We start from the raw sequence: 21,846 nt of genomic DNA, 5'->3' as shown, positions 1-21,846 counted from the left end.
TCCGCGGCGTTTTGTCAAAAACCGCTCCCGCGGCCGTCCGTGTGAGAGAACGGTCATACCAGGTCATACACGCGAGAGCGACCGCTCGCGGATTTAACGATCCGCCGTCTCGTCCCCCCTCGGCTCGTAACCCGGGTGTCTCTCGCGGGATTTAATGACGGAGCCGGAGCAGCGATAGGAACGTCCGTGAGGGAAGGCCTTCCACGGGCACACGGGACGACTCCACGCCCCCGTCGGTACCCCTTTTTTTTCTCGCCGGAGACACGCGCGCGGAGAGCGCCTCAGGTAGGTAGGCAGGTAGACAGATAGGTAAACCGACCGGTAGAACAGGTTAGGTGCCTCCTGCAAGGCTGCCGCGAGGTCCGCTCTTTTGATTTTCGATCTCTCTATAATCTCTCTCGCGATTTTTCTTCTCGAATATATATATTTATATATTTTTTAAATATTTAAAAAATTTTTTTATGTATTTCCTGCCGAGTATGCGGAAAACACAAAAGTGACACGATTAAACTCGTCATAATTCGACTTAGGATTGGAGACACAATCACTTAATTAAATCGCTACAATAAATGAAAAAAATAATCTATATATGTGCACACATATATTTATAACTAGAATGTCCGTCTATATGTTCCTTAAATCCTCAACTCTTAAAATCTTTGACCTACGAAAAATATGTATCCATGAAACCTGAAATACCCCACTCCCTTCCCCTGATTTCATCCCCTTGATACTTTGTGATATATCACTATAAATTAATTCCAATAATTTATGATTTTTACATTTCCACATAAAATGCTGATGTTTTAGGTATAAGAAGTCTGAGTAATTTAAACTAATAAATTGATATGTGAGATCGGCATTCACACAGTCAGATCTTATATATAAGATCGTCTTAAGTTTATCTTTAGATGCTGTACGACTCACATGAACTTAAGACAATCTTATATACACATATAAGATCTGACTATGAATACCGGCCATAGTCCGTTCTTGCTCTCAAGTTGCTAGTACGGCTCTGACTGTATACTTAAAAACGGCCTTAAATATAGGAACCGACTGTGAATATCATCCTAAAGACTTCATTGATACGCTAGAATTATCGACTACCGGAGTCCGGCCGGTCTTTCCACTTGACCGCGAATACCAATGCCGTGCTTTAAATATTGGCGTCTAATTGCTGCTCGAACGTATAACGATTTACCAAAGTGCCGAAATAATTTCGGTGTCCGAAATAGAACGTCGATATTTTGTGGCGCCCGGCGCCCCGTCCAAATCCGTAATATGCTCGCGAACTCTCGAACTGATGAGTATTCGGAACGAGACAGCGTTAAGTGACAGCTTGATACTGATAGGCGCTGAATTATTGATGAGTAACCGCGAGGCATCATTTATTGACATGCCATCCGACTTTGAAATTGATCGAGGAAATTAAGCCCGTACTTATTCGATCGACGGAATATAAAATTCAATTTAAAGAAATAATATAAATAGATTGTTGGACTTGGCGCCGAACGTAGCAAGACGAGAAACGAGAGATTATCGTTTTATCGTTTAATGACGTCTCGCCGATTTAACGTTGAATTTTAATTCGCGAATTGCGTGCTTGCGTTAATTGAAGAACATTTTTATACCACACGGCGAATCAATCGAGAGGAGACTCATCCTCTCTCTCTCTCTCTCTCTCTCTCTGCTACGCCAAGGACGACTTTGATCGAACCTTCGTTAACTTAATCGGCAATTATATTATCGATCATATTAAATGAGAATTGATTATCAATTTAACAACATCGATATTAATTCGTAAAAATATGTTGCGAAAAATATTACTCCAGGGGTTCGAACTTGTCTCCCAAGCCGCGCAAGCGCGCGGCTTACGAAATTCCCCGCGCAAACAAATCGGAGCTTTTGTTGCTTGCTTATCACCGTACGTTATACTTCCCGTGTTTGCTAGTAAAATAAATCGAGTATAAAGTATAGAGTTCAATTCAATTGAAATCAAATAAATACGGTCGAGATTTTGAAAAAGAGAGAGGAAAAGTGCAGGAAGCTAACTTTCAGGATGCGAATGGTATCGCTCTCTGAAGGTCGATAGAAAGCTCTGCGAGACGAGTAATCGAACGTGCCCTCACCGGGTGAGAACACATCAAAACATCCCGTATATATCGTCGTCGATACCGTCCCCGATCGCCGCCGGTTTCGATTCTTCTTGTCGTTTCACGGCGCGGCTCCGATCGTCGCGTCGGCTCCAGGCTCGGAGAAATTTTCTCAGCGCGCTGAAGTTGGCCGCGCCTCCCGGTCGCTCCGTTTCGCGCGTTCCTTCAAACGCGCCCGCGGCCGCCAGGCGTTCCTTTCCCGGCCGTTCCCCCGTTTCTTCGGCCGATCTTACGTTTCCCCCCACCTGGCCCACTTATCGTATTGATTCAAACTTAGGCATCCGCGTTTAGTTCCCTCATTCTGCCGAAGCCATCGGGGCCGATTATTCCCTTATTACTTCCTGATCGGTCCATTCCGGTCTGCGATCTCTCGAGCAATTGTTGTCGCGAATAGCTTGAGCGCGGCGACGCGATGCTCGACGCTGCAGAAAGATAAACGCTCGCAGGGCATTCCTCCCTATTTCCCAGATCTCTCGAAAGGCATAAACATTCCTGAACAATGCATTATTATTATTTTCATGAATAATATAGTACTTAGAAAATTTTTAGATACTGAAGATTAACAAAAAAGGGGAGTATTTTTTATTAAATTTAAACTACTAAATTTCTTATTAAATTTCTCGTCAAAATTATTTTAAACGTAGACAATATAATTGCGTTAATTTAAAGATAATTCTAGACAATATATTGGGTTGGCCAATAAGTCCGTGCGGTTATTTATAAATAACATTTATAAGTAAAAAACCGCACGCGGACTTATTGGCCAACCTATTAATTTGCGTTAATTTCAAAATAATTCAAGATAATATAATTTGCGTTAATTTCAAAATAGAATTCTATTTACAATTTTATGAACCGTTAATTTTGACGCATACTTTAACATGTATTTTATATAAATTTTACATATGACATTATAAGTATAAGAATTTTAATCCGAATTATAGGTCATTTAAAATGAGCATACACAAATTTTTATCTCAAAATTAGCACCTTTAATTATCTGAATTATATCGTTTAGAGAATGAGCTTGAAATAATTTTAACGAGAAAATTATCAGTAAGACATTGTTATTAGTTAAATTTAATACGAAATAATTAACTGTTTTTTTTTTTTCAATCTTCAGCGTCTAAAAATTTTCCAAGCGTCACGAATATTATTCATGAAATAATGCATAATTCAGGAATATAGCATCACAAATAAATTATTTACGTTGTAAAATTTAGCACATCGATTTGGACGCAAAGAAAAATAAACGCGAGGAGCACGGAAGAAATCGTTGACCGAAAAAGTAACTCTCGGGTGACGAACGGTCGGTTTTAAATCAATTACATCTTCGGATATCGATGTTCCTCCTTAACTAGGTCAATCGTTTACGTGAAGCGGATTGTATCATCATGGTTGAACAACCTTGAATTAATTCTCTTTCCGAAAATATAGTCTTCATATATATCCTCGCAAAAAAAAAGTCTATAACGAAGAGTCTGCCGTGGCAGAGGCTAATATTAACTCCTTGTCGTTCAAACTGTCTCTCATGAATGAGTAAAAATCAAGTAGTTCATTTTCAATTTAATCTAGTACGAACGTTATCAAATATAGTAAATAATTATACTGTGTAATTGGCGATACTCTTCTTTCAGGGTTGTTCCAATCTTTAAATATCAAAGAAAAAAAAACAATAGATGCCTGATTATCTGACACAAACGTTCGAAGTAAGAAGCAATATGCATATTCGACAGATTTTTTTACAGCATTTTACGCAATAGTATCGTAAATTAAACATAGGTATAAATTTAGGTTGGAAGATGCTCGCACATTGATGATACGTGGCGCGTTTCCTTAATACAAATACATGGCGCGTACTGTCTAATCGTTACTAATTAGCTCTCTCTAGGACGTCGTTAAGTCGATGATGAACAGTCTCGTTCTCATCACGACGCAACTGACGCGTCCTACGAGCTACGAATTAAGAGCAGCTCCGGCAGTTGCGTGTCTACGCGCGATGGACGAAGTGTTCCATCATCAATTCGCGACGGAATGTATCTACTTTGGAGCTAGAGCTAATAGAGAATGTAATGAGGCAAAGTTAAGTGATGTCGCAACCTCTTAAAATATTCTGCGGATATTTTACGAGCGCTGCTAAAAGGTCAATCTTAACGAGTAATTTTGACGAGAGCCGTCGCACTATTCTGACGACGAGAACGCACATTAATATCCCATGCTATTTGTCTCATTCGAAAGAGAGTATCGCGTTAACGCTGTCGTAACGCACGCATAGCTTACTGCGGAATATTTGTTAAAGAATTACCGAGGCAATTATCATAATGAATCTACGATTAGTCACTCCAGCGACCTTCGCTTCGCGCGTACTCGCCGATATTTTATGCCGCGCATAAATTTACGGCGAACTATAATAAGGGGAAAAAAAAGAAAAGAAACAACGCAGTAGATCCCAAGGATCGTTGCAAAACAACATCCGCTACAGGCGGTCACGAAGACACGCGCAGGGAGAATCGATGAGGAGACGCATCATCCGCTCGTTTTTCGCAGTGAAAATGGCAGAGGAAGGCGCGGGTGGATCGGGAAACGGGAGCAGCGGCGAGACGAGCCGTTTGCAGCTTCTCCAGGAGATGCGACAGCAGAACTTCGACACCATACGATTCGCGTCGTACCGCACCGCCTGCAAGCTAAGATTCATACAGAAGAAAGTGCACCGTGAGTATACTCCCTCATCAGCTTCAGTAAGCTTCAGTCAGCTTTTACGTGTAAGCCTTCAAAAGCAAAACACACTCTGTGAAATGAAAAATAAAAAGAAGTAAAAAATAATTATAAAATTGTACGCTCTGCTACTAGAATGAAGAAATTTACAAAGAGCAGAATAAATCTGTTTGGTTTTTGAGAGGCTCATACGTTGCATATAGTTTTAGAATGATTAATGGGGCAAAGTTCTTTAAATCGCTGCTAGGATATTAACTCAGAAACGCTAATTTTCTCACACTTATACGACTATGCTAATGATAATTAACATGCCTCTTCGTGTCGGCACGTCGGAATTTAAACAGAACGCTGGCGCTCGCGCTTGCGTTAATTAATCTTGTGTGAAGAGATGTTAAGGTAAATGTCAAGGTATGTACCTTTTTAATAACGCATGCATGGTTTTGCGCAGTGCACAACGTCGATATATGGAACGTGATTGAGGCATTTCGAGAGAACGGTCTGAACACGTTGGAGCCGTCGAGCACCTTAGGAGTATCCAGACTTGAAACACTACTGTCTTCCTTGTTTCACGCGCTGAACAAGAGAGTGCCGGTGTCGCAACAGGCCAAAGTTGACGCTACCACGGCGTTGCTAATGAACTGGTTGCTGGCTGCTTACACCAGCGGGTACGCTTGATGAGATAAACAATCGAATCGTTATTTCTAACACTGTTTGTTAACCGTTTGTTTCTTTAATTTTGTTAAATAGTGTTATGTAATTGTCGGCTATATATCTAATTACCATGCGATTTTTTTTCAGGGAGAACAATAAGATATCCGTGTTCTCGGTAAAGGTGGCCCTGGCGACGTTATGCGCGGGAAAGCTCATGGACAAATTTCGATGTAAGCCTCGCAAATAGTTTCCTCGCTCTCTTAATGACCATTGAGCTTAAGTCGATTAACGATGTTTATTCTACGAGCAGATATATACTCGCAAATATCCGACAGCAACGGGCACATGATACACTGGAGGTTCGCCGATTATCTGAAAGAAGTTCTAGCTTTAACCGCGGCGGTCTACGAGTCCCCGTCGTTCGGATATTCCGACGGTCTCGCTAACTCCATTTTTCCCCCGGTACGTACGCATTGCACGTATGTGTGCAAGCTGTTCTAATACATTACTCGACTAAACGGATAATGCCTTGTATGCGGCAGAATTCCAAAGTCACTGTAAACGACTTCCTGGACACGCTCATGTCGGATCCTGGACCGCATTGCTTAATCTGGTTGCCGTTGTATCACAGAATGGCGGCCGTGGAAACAGGTGGGTTGTGCGAGAAATTAAACACGACGAAAATTGACCGGCGATCGAGATCTTACGTTATCCTTCGTGTTTCCAGTTGCCCATCCTATTATGTGCGACGCGTGTCACAGGGAGAACTTCACCGGGTTCCGATACAGATGTCAGAAGTGCCATTCGTACCAGCTATGTCAAGACTGTTTCTGGCGCGGTAAAGTTTCAGGGACGCACAATAATGACCACGAAACAAGAGAGTACAGCAGCTTCGTACGTATTTTTGTTGTTCACGTACTTTGAAACATTTTAAATCTTTCGTTATTTAGTTTTCAATAATGTAATTTTTATCAATAGAAATCACCAAGCAAGCAGATTGGCCATTCCCTGCGAAAAAGCTTTAGATGCGTCCCCGAGAAGGGGAAGAACAGTCTACCGCGATTCCCGGAACAACCCGAGAAGACGCTAGATCTGTCGCATATAGTGTTAGTATCTTTATCGTTGCATAACTTTATACTCGCTCGTTGTGTCTCGGCATGATTTTACAATCCAAATAAATTCACTACGTTCCAGCCCACCGTCACCTTTACCATCTCACAACGGTTTTCCAGATCCGGGATTTATGGCCCCCTTTGATTCAGGATCGGTGGATAGTCGTTCGACTCTGAGAAGGTAAGCCCGAGCGAAATTATAATTTATGCACAATTTATTTGCCTTTGCCATTTGCGTGCAGACGCCATGCTTTACTTATTCCTTTTGTATATCGTCCAGTATGGACAGTTCAAGACTGGACGATGAACATAAATTAATAGCACGATATGCACAAAGGTTGGCACAAGAAGCTAGGACCATGGTAAGTCCTTTAACATTTTACATACATTTTACGCTTACTATCTACACAGCCTCGCGTTGTAATTTGCTTAATGTTAAAGCGCAAGTGTTCTTAATCCGTTAAATTTGCAAAAGCCGCGAAAGCCAATTAAACTGTTTTACCGTTTCCATTATCGTGGCCGCTCTCTAGCATTAATATTAATTTCATAACTGCCTCGTTAACAGCCTCGTACCGCGTCCAGAATGTCCCAGGCAGATCAAGCAGTAAGTATACACCGTTTAGACCACCGCTATGAATTTACGTCGCGGATTATTTTACGCGGGGCGATATTTTTGCTTACAGGGTCGAGCACCATCGGATATGAACCTGGCATCGTTAGATGCGTCGCGGGCGCAGCGCGAGCTTATATCGCAGTTGGAGGCAAAGAACAAGGAAATAATGCGCGAGATAGCAAGGTTAAGGTATACCTGTGTCGTTTATATTCCTTTATATCAAACCTAAACCTCAATTTCATCCTGTTTACCCATCCTAGGATCACGCATGTTCAGAACGTTCTGTTTCGCTTTGTGTCACCTTGGTTGCATAGCCTGCACAATGAACAAAGAGAAACAATACATATTTATATATTGCCGATTACCAGTGACAAAAACTGTGTTCCGATATTCACTGTTAGTATTGAAAATCTATAGTTTACGTTACGTACAACTATAGATTACGTTAGAAAATCTATAGTTTACATTATGTACACTATAGATTTTTAGTACTATCGGCAGTGACTATCGGAATGCAGTTAAAGAGATTATTCGCGTTCAAACAAGTTAACATTGAGCGTTCTTGATATCTCTCGAATTGGCATACATATTTATACATATTGACTACATTCATATACAACTTCATTTAGACATTCATATACATTCATTTAATATCATAATGTATTGATATATGAATCTAGTGAATATCATACATATTCACTAGATTCATATATTAATACATTAATACATTAATACATTCATATACAACTACATTAACCACACATCACAACGCTTATAAAATGAATCGATGAAGTGGAATATTATCATGTTTTAAGATCGTGTGATATATTCTACTTTTTTATGTTAAATATCATGTCTAACAATTCCTCAAAAAATCTTTCATTCTCGCTACAGAAGGCAACAGGAGATAGAAGCCGCGGGTTTGGAAAATCCGGCGTTAATGTCAGAATTGCGAGCTTTGAGGCAAAGAAAGGATGAACTGGAGACGCATTTGGCGACGTTACAAGATTCTAGGAGGCAATTAATGGTACAGCTGGAGGGTTTAATGAAAATGCTAAAGGTATCTTTACTAACATTTTACACAAGGCTGCTTTTTAAAAAGTTAAAAAAATTAAACGAGTTTCAACTCAATTCTCTGTCTCTAAAGATAAAACTTGATGAAGAAGGAGAACCGATGAAATGTGTGTCACGGAAATTATAATACAGAAAGAATACTGTTTCACATAAACAGGAACATAATTAGTAACATAATGCAATTTATCTCGATAGAATCATCAAGCATCACCACGATCAACACCAAACAGTTCACCACGAAGTACGAAGTCGCCGCCCTTGCCACCCGGTGTCATACCGAGCAGCAGGTCGGCACCGCCGACTCCCGGCGGGCCCTTGTCTACGACACCTCAACAGCAGCAGCAGCAGCAGCAACAACAGCAAATGCAGCAACAAATGCAACAACAAATGTCTCAGAGCTATCAAAATCCCGTACCGACAACGACAGTGGCTAACGTGCAAGGCAACGCTATGCTCGGCACGATACAGAATCCCATTCCAGATAGCTTATCGTGCGTTGGCGGCGATGTAAGGTAGGCAAGCATGCACAAAGAGAGAATACATTATAAACGAGAGGATAGAACCTTCTACAGCGCGAAAAGAGCGAAGCAAAGAGAGAAAATTATAAATAGAACGAATATGCGTGATACATAATTGTACACGTGATTCATACATACAGAATAATATATTACACAGTCAGCAATTTATTTACTTAGACATTCCAAGCGAACTTTAGAAATCTATGTACATTCCATGTACATAAAAATATATTCTAACAACGTAGGTACATAATTAGATTGTGTAGCTAAATAAATATTAATTATATCGATATTCGCAATAATGTAAAATAGATATCCTATTGAAAATAGTAGTTTTATACCACGTCGCATTGGACTTAATCCTTCCAAATTATTGTCGATGAAGTAAATGATTTGTATTGTAAAAGGAAATCAACTTTGAAACACAAACGCTCGAAAAAAGCAGGTTCATCACTTATATATAAAATATATACCCTGATCATATGTTTATTAAAAAATTGATTTCTCCCGTCGATATTATTGTAGCAATTGAACATAGAAATATTGCACAGTATACGATTACTTCACAATTAGCTAAAGAACTCCTAAATTATCCTGCATGCGAATATGAGCGATTTCTAATTAAGCTAGTATTAAGAACAATGTGGTACTAGCGCGAAATAAGTGACAGTACCTCGTAAGATGTTACTTAAATCGTCAGATTTATATCGACCTATAAATATATATAGTAGATATATTTGTATATCCCATGTCATGTCGCTTTTAACCCTGTTTAAGTAATTTCTTTTAATTTTTATTAGGTTCAAGATGTAAGTTTCTTACATGAATATCCTCTTTTACTTTGCTATCATTATTAGTCATCTTAAATGTATCATTTTTTATGTACAGTATAAAAGCAGCTATCGTGTAAGGAAAGTACTGATGCGTTGGATATAAGTTTGACGCGTATAAGTTACCCATCCGATCCTTCTTTTCTGCTAAGCTTGTGTAAAACTACCATCCACCTTTTAAACATTGTTATTATTTATTACGCAAGCGTTGCGATATGTAAATATATCCTGCAAGTACTGTAACGGTCAAACGCGGCAGATATCTTAATAGATCGGAGACGAAGCATTTTTGCGATGCGTTCACAACTTTTGCCATATTGATATATTTTTGTTAGATTACAGTATATCATTACATTTTAGACACCAATAAATATCGTAGCTTCCTGAAATCGTGCATGTGTGTATTGTTATAATCGATGAGTTGCTAATTTTAATTTGAAATTTTATTGACGCTTATATGTCTTGATCGCGAGTAATTATAGCGAATTGAATGTGTAAGAGTTACGTTAAGCGGACTGAATAATGCTTGTGCAATAAAAATTGCATGCTGCAATTTTTGTTTAAAGAATTTTTTATTTGGAAATTGCTTCGCGCCAAGAAAATAGAGATTTTCGATGTCAGGTCTGCGTTCAGGACAAACAGCTTACCAGGGAGCGGTTCCAGCAGTGCCAATAATAGTTTGGGCCGATCCTTAAGAAACGACTTACTGGTAGCTGCCGACAGCGTTACTAATGCCATGTCAACGCTTGTGAGGGAATTAAATTCAGGTATGTTAAATAATAATGCGCTATATAAAATCGATTAGTATCAATAATAACGATTGATAAATTGGACGTAGATGTGTAAAAGCGGAACTTGATTTGAAAATATTCCTCGATTAAGAATATATGTTGGAAAAAATTGGGAAGAAAACGTGCGTAAATAATGTACGAGGGATTTTTAGAATTTCCAAAATTATTGTAAGAGTTCCATCAAACCGACGAAAATTCGTCTGACAAAGCTACGTCCAGTTGTGCTTATAGTTTTAAATAGTATAATTACACGATACCACTCAGCCTTTCCGTGATAGTATGTCAAACTCAATACATAGTTGGTACATAAAAATTTCGCAGAATATAGGTATTACTATCTCACACAATCAAAACTGAAGGTAATTTTTAAGAGGCAATAGCGCCTCGTCGTGAGTTATACAGATCAATTTGATATTGCAAGCTTTTAGCTACAAAGTATGTTAGCATTTATCGCCGTGTCTTAGCTGATGGCATGTTAGTAATACGGATCATTAAGCGATTTCGTTATCAGTGGACCCGTAAATATGTCAAATTCGATTGTCTCGGAGGCGAGGTGAGCAATAGATAAACTGATCTGCATTCACCATATTATCGTGAAGTAGTATCTTTACAACAAAACCATATCTATACTAATACTACACTATTTATTACTATTATTGCTACTATTTTTGCTCCTGCTACTCTTATTGTTATTACTCTCACTATTACCACACTGCTGACAGATGTACATATTAACTAGTTTGCGTGTTTCATGCCATTTTATAAGAAACGTTTCTTCTTCACCTAATCGTTCTAAACATCTAAACATATAAAACATATATATTTCGAATTTTTCAACACTATATGTTAACTTCTCGCACACTGTATGTATACCATTATTTTATTATTTTTAATTCGATTTAAAACTGCAAGAAACAATACGATGCAGGATTTATCTTTCAACTACTTGCTAACATTTATCTCTGAAATATTCTCAATCATCGCATTTGAGCTGAATGTACAGGCATGCCACGTCGCATTTATATTCTCTCGTGTCATCAAAGGATCATATAGCATGAAAAAGATGCGACTCTTCATCTGTTCCTAGTCTTGATATTCATAAATGATCTATGAGATGATCCATATCAAATGCTGTCTATATGTAAGAAATTTCATTGGATATACTTGAATCGAACTTGGATGCACCTTTATGTATATACGTTTGTATTCTGGAAAATCGCGTAAGTACAACATTCATTGCAGGAAGATGAATAATGATCGACGTGAATCCTATCGTTTCGATCGTAAAATATCGAGATAAGTGACTCTTGAGTCTAGTTTTTCACAACATCTCTTGCATTATACACAAATTTTTGTAAATTTTTAATAATATAACAATGACTATATACGCGCGAAAAGCATAGATCTTTTGAAAAGATGTAAATACAGAAATATACATATGATCCCTTATTAAAACTATTACACGTTCTTCCTGCAGTTATGTTCGTTTTGATACAAAACTTTTTTTCCTTAAACTTGATTGGAAGTCATTATTTAACAGGACCTCGTTATTTACTTGCGCATTTAAACTTTAGTTTTAATCGTACTTAAAATACTATTATTTTTTTCGAGATTTTAACGATTTTCTTTATTTATATTCTAATATCTAATGGTCGAGGGAAAGTACAATATGGGATACTGTGTATATTTTCTCTATACGGTTGGTTTCTAAAATGTTTGGTATAATTTAACCGCATTCTACTAAACAAAGTAACGAGAAAAGTTCATATGAATAAATGCCATAAACACGTCGTCGCCAGATACAAACCGTACGCACGAACTTTTCTCATTACTTCTGTTAGTAGGGCCAAGGGCTAAAATTAGTCCGAACGGTTGGAAAATACACTGTGTATTTGCCTGTTACCATCTCTACACGGTTTCATTTATTTTCTTTCTAGAATAGAGTTAGTTAATATTAGCCTAGTGGAATAGCACATGGACTACACTACACGCCAGGCCACAGATGACAGCAACAACAATCTAATCCGCAATCCCAAGAAATTCCCAATACACATTAAATGTTACTTTGTACAGAAAATTTCGAGACCTGGACTTGTAGACTAACAAACTCGTAACTTGATACACAAGTGTAAAATAAAAAAATTAGAACTCAAAATTATCTAAATCTTATATAAGAAAGCGTTACACAATAAAAAGATAATTAGAAATATAGATAAACGAAATTATAAATATTTCGATATGGATAAGGACATATGTACAGTCTGTCTAACAAGAACGTGACCGGCAAAACTTTTGTTTGGAAATTGTTACATCAAAAATTCAAATAATCAGGTAATGGAACTTTCCTCCTGCGACGTGTCGTAGAGATCTCGGTTATTGTCCGACTTTCGTGAAGGAACGAAACTGTGTTTAGCAATTCGAAGTCGTCTTCCTTTTGTACGCATCAATAAATATCGCAAGAATCGGCCGTAAAGTACATAAAAAGTGAATATGTAAAAGCCATTGTAAGCAAGTGACTAAAGTGGTTTGAAGAAGCAAAAATCGTCGATGATCTACTTCTACTAGAACGTAGAATGTAACGATAGATAAAGATAGATAACGGATTATGGAGATGTTTTCTACCATGTTCTTCCTCGACCAGCAAAATTTAAGAAAAAGAGTATAAACATATCCTGCGAAAGTTGTCTACTCATAATTTGAAATTCCAATAAAAAAATTTTTTTCCGAAAGATACGTCTAAAAAAGAATTGCTCGAACGCATGCAAATATCAGTTGTGATTAGGGCAATGTTACCTTCTCTAGTGGAGCTTCTTTTTGGCACAAACTGTTAGCGGCTCATCTTGGTTTATTCCCAACAGACTTCTCCAGCAGATCGTTATCGTTATATATCTGGCAAAGATTTGGGACTATTTCTCAAAGTAAGAATTTGACACTTTATCCATTAATCCAGTAATTTGAATGATTCAAAGTCGTCTTTGTACCCAGTGAAAAGAAGAAAATGGTATCGAGGTAATAGACAGGCTAATACGAATCCTCGAGAATGTTTGAAAACATATAAAGCTAAAGCTTCGTGAAAAAAAAATGGATTTTAAATGCCAATTATCGACAACGGTGGCGATTAAACAGTTTATTATATGAAAGTATCGATTAAATAATGTTGCAATTTTTTTCATTTTATTATAATAAATAATATCAAAATTATGCCGGTCACGCTCTTGTTAGACAGACTGTATGTATACCTTCTTAATTAAATTTGGCCGAGACAAATAGACATTTCGATATACTGTATACAATATACAAATGACACTTTAGACGTGTTATGGAATGTGTGTGATGCACCCCCCGTGAATGTGTCCTGGTGGCTTGCAGACTCAGACCAGGAGGACCATTCTCACAACTCGGGGCTAATGAACATCAGAAAACCGCTAGGTAAGTATCTCTACGTCGACTTTGAGACCTTCATTACTATTACTTTCGTTTGCACCTTAGATATTCGCAATGTCGCTCTTCTAATCGAAGCAATTCCCGTAACTTTTCAAGCGCTGATTATCTACGAGTTTCACGTTGACATTTCGGTTTAAATTTTTCTTTGGTACTTTCAACATTAATTTTGCCAAGATCAAACATGTACACATATGTACATACAATATATGTATATGTATATATATATTCGTATTCACATTTTAAAACATCTCTACATTTCTATCATCTTCATAAGCATCACGCACACACTAACGATGTATACTTCTGACGATGATATTAAGATAAGTTGTGCTATGAATCTTTGTCGTATATCTTCATAAATGATTATTCTTATTCATCTATAGTTATAAGTCTATATATGTGCAAATATCAGATAATATTCCCTTGGTACGACTACGTAAACCTTCTTCGAAGTTGAGACCTACTTGGGAAGAGAAAGAGAGAGAAATGGAATTAAATTCAGCGAATATACTACTTTTTTATCGTTTAAACTAAAAGTGACAAATATAATAAACGATCTCAGTATTCTAGGGCGACTATACATTTTGAAACGGATCGCGTCTACTTATAGACTTTGAAGCCGGAGAGGATGGAGACGATAGCAGCGGCGGTGGGAATTCCTGGCGAGAGGAGCTGCAACGGCGTTATCAGCAGGAGAATGACTTTTTGGCGGAATTGCGATCTCGTAACAGTATACCGCAAACACCGTCGGCCACGCTGTCCAACGAGCAGGAGCAGGAGAGAGGCGAGAGAGAAGAGGCGGACGGTGAAAAGGAAGACGAAGATGAAGCCAACTGGGCGGAAGCGGTGAAAAGATGGGTCAATCGATAAGTTGATCCAGCAAGGAGTACTGGGCGTTAGGTGTTTAAGATACAAGTTTGAGGAATCCGATGAAGAGAAGACGTGACAGCGATCGAACCACATACACGTACACGCTGTGGACTAATACTTCGATATTAGTATACAATGTAATCTTAGGAAGAATTGAATGTCGTGCGATTATGAAAACCTATGCATTTTGTAAGGCGGTACTTGCGGTCGAAAAACGACGCGAAAATCGACGAACAAATCGTACGGAAGTCATGAAGATTTTCACGTGTACGAAACACAAGTACCGTAATTCATTCGTAGAATGGCATTTGTATCGTGAGCATACAATGATTTTGCTACTCCATTTATTTGCAATTTGTGATGTAATAAGACTTTCCGAGTTTGTTAAATATACACCCATACATATATATATATATATATATATATATATATATATATATACGACTCGAAAATAAGCATTTTGCGTTTTATTACATTTTTTATTTATTGTTATAATTGTTACCACCATTTGTAATTACTATTAAGCGAATGAAATGCGATACACAAGAGTACTGCATGTATCTTGTAATTCCATTGCTTTAAAGCTACTATAATTTTAAGGGAATATATATGTACATATTAACTGACGAAATGGTTTTGTCATCTCGCAATATTACTCATTCACGCAGACATTTATATTATAAATCATACGAAAAATTTTGCACACGTTACCATACCATTGACCAAGCCCGAAATAATTAACTTGTAACAGTAAGGTGATTGCAATTAAATCAATTTTTTAATAAATTACGAGTTTAGCGGAAACTTGGTTTGGAGAGCCAAAGTGTGTTTTTGTACATTCGTACCGGCGCTTGACGTACAATAAACGCTATTAAATAAAAAAGTAATGATATATAAACGAGTAAAAAAATATTGACGCATTAGATGACGCTTCAAGTGCTTTGAATTCGCATTTACAATTGCAGAGTAAAAAGAGTAGAGGAAAAACGAAACTAGTCTTACGTACAAAATACTCGTTTTTTTTTTTCAGTTCCTAGGATATAAGAGAGTATTCCAATTAATAATCCAATTGTTAAAACATGACTGCTACTGATAAGAACCAATGCGTTTTGTAACATTTAAATGGCATACCCTGTCCGCGAATCCTGTGTATATATACATATTTGACGTCAGAATTCCTTTTGTCTATCTCTTTACGTATGAAAATGATGTAGCGCCTATGAAAACTGAATAAAAGTTTATAGATAGACATCAAAATGGTTGTTTATTTTATAATGGTTATTATACAATGTTTATTTTACTAATTTAACACTCGGATAATAATCTTTTATTCTAATAAACTCATTCATAATCTGACTCTATCATAATTGTTTTATATTATCTCTTTTTATTTTGTTGTCTTGTATCCTGGAAATATTTTTGGCATATTTTTGACATAATAAATTAAATCTAAATTAATAAAAAGACATGTACAACTTAATTGGATAGAACAAGCGATTTTGAGTTATACGTTAAGAATCGCGTGAAGGCTTCTCTTGAGGTAGATGTCTATAAATGCAAATGCACATACACACAAAATATATATTCTGTATTTAAAAATAGTTTTTAGATTAATAAAATCTTGTTACAATACAGCATGTTGATATCTAAAGTTATACAAACCAATTTTTATATTAATCTCAATACAGACTTTAGCATTATATACCTTCGTGCAATAATATCTCTATTACTATTATTGATACAAGATTCGAAATATATTAATTGGAAGATCACATCTGCCATATAAATTGTCAGTAGAAAAATAATATAGTCAATTGTTGCAAAGAAATTGATAAATACTCTTTATTTTAGATCCGCCACTATTCTGGACTCCCTCTTTAAATTGGAGTTCTCTTTTTTCTTATGCATTTCTTTCTCCGTATTGTTACGTAAGTAACAACATGAAGAAAGAAGATAAAAAATATACGATATTTTTACATTGTTAGTGTACCATCAAGAACAAAGCTAAGTTCGATTATAGTCAATTCTAGATTTAAATAAGAAGTTTAAATAAGAGTGAAAATTGAGATTCTATTACTAATAAGAGAGATAAATCGAGCCTAATATTCCAGTATTCTCTGTTCATAATTTAATAAATGTAGCAGATGTTGACGTAAACTATAGCAAGAATAAATTTTAATATTGAATTGCTTTTTATACAAATGCTTAATTTAAAGATAACAGTATCACGAGAGACCTTTTAGTTTTAATATTTTTTTCTGCTTTGATTGTGACTTATTCCTGCGTTAACGTATCAATAATATTGTAGTGTTTCTCGCTCGTAGTTACATCATTTGTCTTATCGCTACTGTTACCTGGTAAACATAAAGATAAACGCAAACGTTTCAGTCTCGGTTTTTTTGTAATAGTTGGACACTCGAACGTGTCGTCGAATGTGTCATTAATGATTTCAACTTCTGGAGACGATGAACCATTTTGATCTGCAGTTTCCTGTTTTGCGTTTACTTGCTAAAGGATAAGAAATCAATTATGCATGTAGAAGAATATTGAAGAAAAAAATGTTATTTAAAATAACTTAACTTCTTCAACAACAGAATATATATATAATCATCTTACATATATAAATAATTAATTTTGATATTTTATATGCAAAACTATAGAGAATTAATGCTGGTCCCTAATTTTTATTGCTTTGAAAAATCTTATATAATATATAAGAGAATAAGAATGCTTATTATATTATATCGTGATACATTATGGACTTGAGAATTATTTCTATTTTTCAAAATACATTATTACATAATTATACAAAATACGTTAATACGTAAAGTACAATATTATTAAATCCATTATAAAATACAATATTACAAAAATTTTCATCAAAAACGTATGTTATGGCAGAACTAATTTCCATTACAGTGGATTCCAGAATTAAATTAATTACCTGGGGAGAAATATCGACTGTCCGTACGTTAATCAAAGAATTTTCATTGGAGTTTCTTTGGCTACTAGATTTTGCAATACAGTTTTGGTCCGTAATCTTATGCAGCTTTTCCAGTTGATTAACTCGATGTCGTAGGGATAAATTTTCACTTTCGCTAAATGCCAAACGTTCCTCGAATTCTCTAAAAACAGAAAAAAGTAGACTAGAAACGTTAAAGATTTAGTATTGAATAATGAAAATACGTACGAGCTCTTAGATCGTTCTTCCGCTAGGGAATCGCGATGCATCGTAAGTTGAGTTCGAAGACTTTCGATTTTTCTCGTTTTCTTTAATGATATCCTAAAATCAATGGATAGTGAGTTGTAAAATATCAAGATCAAAATATGTGTATAAGCAAGACATACTCTTTCAAATCGGAAATGCAATTAATTAAAGTGTTGCGATCTGTCCTATTTCCAACCATTTCCTGTACATCCTCAAGCGTACCCATTGACAACGCATTATGCATGCTGCAACAAAGATCAATTTGAGCAATAAGCTGCCAATGCTTGACTTAATTACACGAGACGATCAACATAAATAAACGTACTCTCGGAAATGTTCCACTTACTTTTCTTCCCAAGACAGCTTCTTTCTCAGAAACTCAGACTTTTCCTTAAAATGCTTTATCTGTTCCCTCAGGGCATATATAGCTGAGTTTTTCTGATTGATCTCGCTTTCCACCTTTCGCACTTCCTGCCTAAGGCCAGCATTCTGTTTCTCCAGAATCGCATTCTTCGAGGTGTAGTACTTGATATTCTTTTCGTTCAGTAAGATTTGAAACTTCAGGCTGTCGATCCTGCTTTGCGAGGACAAATTGTCCGCATTATCCGCGGCGGTCTCGGTATTCGAAACCGTGAAGTGAGCCTTATGGATCCTATTCTCCGTCACTTTGGCACGACATTGCGGACATGTCTCCGATCTGTGGAACAAACGTCAAATTAGTTGAAACGTTCGATCGATTCGTCGTCTCCTTTATAAACAAAATTGGAAATTTCACGACAAAACAATGGGATTTGTTTTTATCCGCATCCTGGAAAGAGGGAGACGGACGACGGAAGATGCGGAGAGCGAACGATACTGATAATACGCGTCTCATTCGTAGGAACATGATTAAACATATAACCGCGATACGCCGTGCGCCGTATTTACCTCTCGAGCCATTGCAACAGGCAGCGGTGATGAAACACATGGCCGCAGCGAGTGAAAAAGATGTCTTCGGACGATATCAGCAGGTCGTGACAGATGATACACAGGATTTTCATTCTGCATGCGATGAAAGTGAAAACGAGGCGCATAAACGACAGCGATCGGCTCCGTCTTCAGCCAGCGTACTCGACACTCGTAGTATTCACACATTCACAGTGCTCGCACTCGCACTAGTCCACGTCCACGCACTCCACGCACGCATCTGACGCAGACGCAGCTAGTCGCGCATGATCGTAGAACAGCTGATGAGACCTCTCCCCCCTCCCCCCTCTCCCTCTCATGCAGCTCGCAGCTCGCAGCTATACTGTGTCGCAGCTCCGGATCTTGTTGCTGTATCGCACGAACAATAGTTGCGTCAATCTGTCAAGATTCCTCGCCTCGAAGTCACAGAATGCATATATTTCTTGATAGGAACTGATAGAAACTTTGGGCCGGTGCTAAAACACTTTGAAGGCTTCGAAGCCTGGAGACATCGCAGCAAGATTCCTCGTGGCACGATACAGATTGCATTTGCAAAAGTTAACATGCGTTCTGTCAGCTAACAGAAAGAAAATTATAGTACGAGGGTTTTGTTCCGTAGATTGGATTTAAAGTTCTCAGATGCGTGATGTACAAGTCGCAGTTTGTCGGCTTGGACGATAAGCCGTGCGATACGAAGTGCCTGTTGTGCGACCGCACGTTTGTCCTTCCGACAAACGAGACGGATTTTCTCACGCATTTGTTTAAGGCGCATCGCCTCGTTATAGCCGACGTTTGGAAAATTGCCAATTTAAGGAGGTACAATGACCAATTCTTATCCTGTTGCCTGTATCATGTGTGTGTACTTTGCAGTTAGATATAATGATCCTGATAATTTCAGTTATGTACATTACTGGAGCATAAAATTTAAGGAAGCACCGTTGACGACTTATTGTAGTACATTGCTAATGGACTGCACACCGGATGGACAGCCAAGTAAAAATGAACATTATTTCCTGCTCTCTGACTGTCTGTCGGAGGACAAGACTTTGAGAGACGAAATACATCGGGCTAAACTGGTATGTCTATCAACAAACAGCTAATATGTTTGATATGTAGTTTATGATGGCTCTCTTTGTAACGATATGGAATTATTATTTCAAGGAATGGATATTGGCGAAACAAGCAGCTGAACGTGTGGATACCAGTTTCAAACGCGGCTGTATATTCTGCCGCACTGAAATCTGTGGATCACGTGCCGAGTATATAAAACATCTTTATCAGAAGCACAATCTTTACCTTGGTAAACCAGAAAATTTAGTGTTTGTCGACGAGCTTTTAGACAAAATCCAAACCAATGTTGAAAGGTATAACATTAAAAAATTAATACATGCATTACAATTGAATCTACATGTGCTCCAATAACATATAATGTAGTATATATATATATTTTTTTATAAAAATATTTATACAAAATTATTTATGTCAATCTTTTTAGTTTAATATGCATTTATTGCGAGGGAACATTTAAGGATCGTACGGTGTTAAAAGAACATATGCGAAAAAAATTCCACAAGTGTATAAATCCTCACAATAAAACGTACGATAAATTTTATATAAATAATTATCTGGAGCCGGAAAGGACTTGGGAAAAGAAACAGGTAATGTGCGATTTGAGATAAAAAATGTTAATACTTCAGAAATAATACTTCAGAATATAATGATTTTTTTAATTTCTATAGGCTAATTTGAAAACAAATCCTGACGTGGGAGGTGGCAGTAGCGAAAATGAAGATGAGGAAAGTTCTTGGTCTGATTGGAATGACGAATCTATTGGGATAACGTGTCTGTTTTGTAATTATAACAGTAATGAATTCACCTGTGTCTTGAGACATATGAAAGAGACGCACAGTTTTGATTTTGAAGAAACTGTCAAAGACTTGACTTTTTATCAAAAAGTAAAGAACTGTCGTGTAACCATTAGCTTTATGTTTTTAACGATATATTTTTCTGCAATGATTATCAAATTACAGGTGAAAGTGGTTAATTATATAAAAAGACAAATTCAATTAAAACGATGTATTTTCTGCGAAACAGAATCAGATAACGTTTTAGAGCATATGAAGAATCAACGACACTGTAAAATTGCCACACAAAAAGTTTGGGATCAGCCAGAGTAAATATGATTGGAATTACACAGAATTTATCTATATAAAAAATTATATTAAATGTTTTACCATTTATTCCAGATATTATTTTCCTATGTCTGAAAATGACTCGTTTTTGTACAATCTTGACGCAACTAGTAACAGCGATGAAGAAAGCGATATTGAGAATCTTACTGAAGCAATGTAAGTATGTATTGGAAGGAAATGATACATCAATTATAAATTAAAACAAATAATGCATTCAAAAAATTTCAGGTGTAATTTATAAACGATTTTCCCTGAATGGAAGCTAAACTTTATCCAGTATTTTAATGAAAAATTTTTTGTTAATTTATGTTATCATGTGAAGTACTACTCGATTGCATCCTTATACATTAAGATTTCATATATATTTCTGCTGTTATTATCTAATAAATTTATCTATATTGCTTATTATGGTATACATTTTCTTAACTGTATAAGGTACAATAATCCGAACGTTTCGGCTCCACATTGAGCCGTCTTCAGCGGCGTAAAAATTAGTAAAAGTAAAATTAGATTAGAAATGATGAATTATAAAGCTAGAAATTTTACTGTCAACAATTCTGCTTGGATTAATCGTCGATTGAGTTATTCACAATTTACGAGGCGGACCTGGGAGATGACGTCTTAGAAGATAATTCGGCCGAGGAGAGCACCAGCGGCGAGGATTATCCGTTGGATTCAGACTTCAGACGATGTGCAAGAGGTAATTAAGGACACGTGTTGGACGTTG

General features: G+C 36.9%; 3 protein-coding genes across 8 annotated transcripts; 2 read left to right on the top strand and 1 right to left on the bottom strand.

Annotated features, from left to right (window-relative positions):
• The first annotated feature begins 67 nt into the window (after positions 1-67).
• Positions 68-16,247, top strand: LOC112454369 (dystrobrevin beta-like). 6 transcript variants are annotated; one of them, XM_025015721.1, is made up of 17 exons: positions 68-285; positions 4,704-4,868; positions 5,320-5,536; positions 5,670-5,752; positions 5,833-5,984; positions 6,065-6,173; positions 6,250-6,416; positions 6,501-6,628; positions 6,717-6,815; positions 6,915-6,996; positions 7,200-7,238; positions 7,318-7,436; positions 8,142-8,307; positions 8,517-8,833; positions 10,291-10,436; positions 13,830-13,889; positions 14,515-16,247. In XM_025015721.1, the coding sequence occupies exons 2-17, from the start codon at positions 4,709-4,711 to the stop codon at positions 14,772-14,774; spliced, it is 2,304 nt and encodes a 767-aa protein (XP_024871489.1). In that variant the 5' UTR covers positions 68-285; positions 4,704-4,708; the 3' UTR covers positions 14,775-16,247. The 6 variants fall into 6 exon arrangements, with proteins under 6 accessions (XP_024871489.1, XP_024871490.1, XP_024871488.1 ...); XM_025015722.1 differs by lacking the exon at positions 68-285 and having other exon boundaries at positions 3,332-4,868; positions 6,972-6,996; XM_025015720.1 differs by lacking the exon at positions 68-285 and having other exon boundaries at positions 3,333-4,868; positions 7,318-7,430.
• Positions 16,248-16,343: 96 nt separating this feature from the next.
• On the bottom strand, positions 16,344-19,173 carry LOC112454371 (E3 ubiquitin-protein ligase TRAIP-like). Its single transcript, XM_025015725.1, has 6 exons — positions 18,910-19,173; positions 18,329-18,679; positions 18,123-18,227; positions 17,965-18,057; positions 17,719-17,899; positions 16,344-17,282 (listed from the first exon to the last, which is right to left on the bottom strand). The coding sequence occupies exons 1-6, from the start codon at positions 19,053-19,055 to the stop codon at positions 17,049-17,051; spliced, it is 1,110 nt and encodes a 369-aa protein (XP_024871493.1). The 5' UTR covers positions 19,056-19,173; the 3' UTR covers positions 16,344-17,048.
• Positions 19,174-19,248: 75 nt separating this feature from the next.
• LOC112454329 (zinc finger protein 277) lies at positions 19,249-21,524 on the top strand. Its single transcript, XM_025015642.1, has 8 exons — positions 19,249-19,743; positions 19,826-20,003; positions 20,089-20,291; positions 20,423-20,585; positions 20,667-20,882; positions 20,958-21,100; positions 21,174-21,275; positions 21,348-21,524. Exons 1-8 carry the CDS (start codon positions 19,574-19,576, stop codon positions 21,358-21,360), a joined length of 1,188 nt encoding a protein of 395 aa, XP_024871410.1. The 5' UTR covers positions 19,249-19,573; the 3' UTR covers positions 21,361-21,524.
• Positions 21,525-21,846: the final 322 nt, after the last annotated feature.

The sequence above is a fragment of the Temnothorax curvispinosus genome, unplaced genomic scaffold (genome assembly GCF_003070985.1).
Source record: "Temnothorax curvispinosus isolate PA1 unplaced genomic scaffold, ASM307098v1 QBEX01005011.1, whole genome shotgun sequence".
Lineage (NCBI taxonomy): Eukaryota > Metazoa > Arthropoda > Insecta > Hymenoptera > Formicidae > Temnothorax > Temnothorax curvispinosus.
This window is presented reverse-complemented; position numbering and strand designations above follow the sequence as displayed.

Coding starts and splice junctions, on each gene's coding strand:
- LOC112454371 (XM_025015725.1), bottom strand. CDS start 19,055: ATGCGCCTCGTTTTCACTTTCATCGCATGCAGAATGAAAATCCTGTGT. Junction 18,228..18,328: donor AAGCTGTCTTGGGAAGAAAA/GTAAGTGGAACA, acceptor TCTTTGTTGCAG/CATGCATAATGCGTTGTCAA. Junction 18,058..18,122: donor TGCATTTCCGATTTGAAAGA/GTATGTCTTGCT, acceptor CATTGATTTTAG/GATATCATTAAAGAAAACGA.
- LOC112454329 (XM_025015642.1), top strand. CDS start 19,574: ATGTACAAGTCGCAGTTTGTCGGCTTGGACGATAAGCCGTGCGATACG. Junction 20,883..20,957: donor ACTTGACTTTTTATCAAAAA/GTAAAGAACTGT, acceptor ATCAAATTACAG/GTGAAAGTGGTTAATTATAT. Junction 21,101..21,173: donor AAAGTTTGGGATCAGCCAGA/GTAAATATGATT, acceptor CATTTATTCCAG/ATATTATTTTCCTATGTCTG.
- LOC112454369 (XM_025015719.1), top strand. CDS start 4,670: ATGAGGAGACGCATCATCCGCTCGTTTTTCGCAGTGAAAATGGCAGAG. Junction 5,753..5,832: donor GCTCATGGACAAATTTCGAT/GTAAGCCTCGCA, acceptor TTCTACGAGCAG/ATATATACTCGCAAATATCC. Junction 6,174..6,249: donor AATGGCGGCCGTGGAAACAG/GTGGGTTGTGCG, acceptor TCGTGTTTCCAG/TTGCCCATCCTATTATGTGC.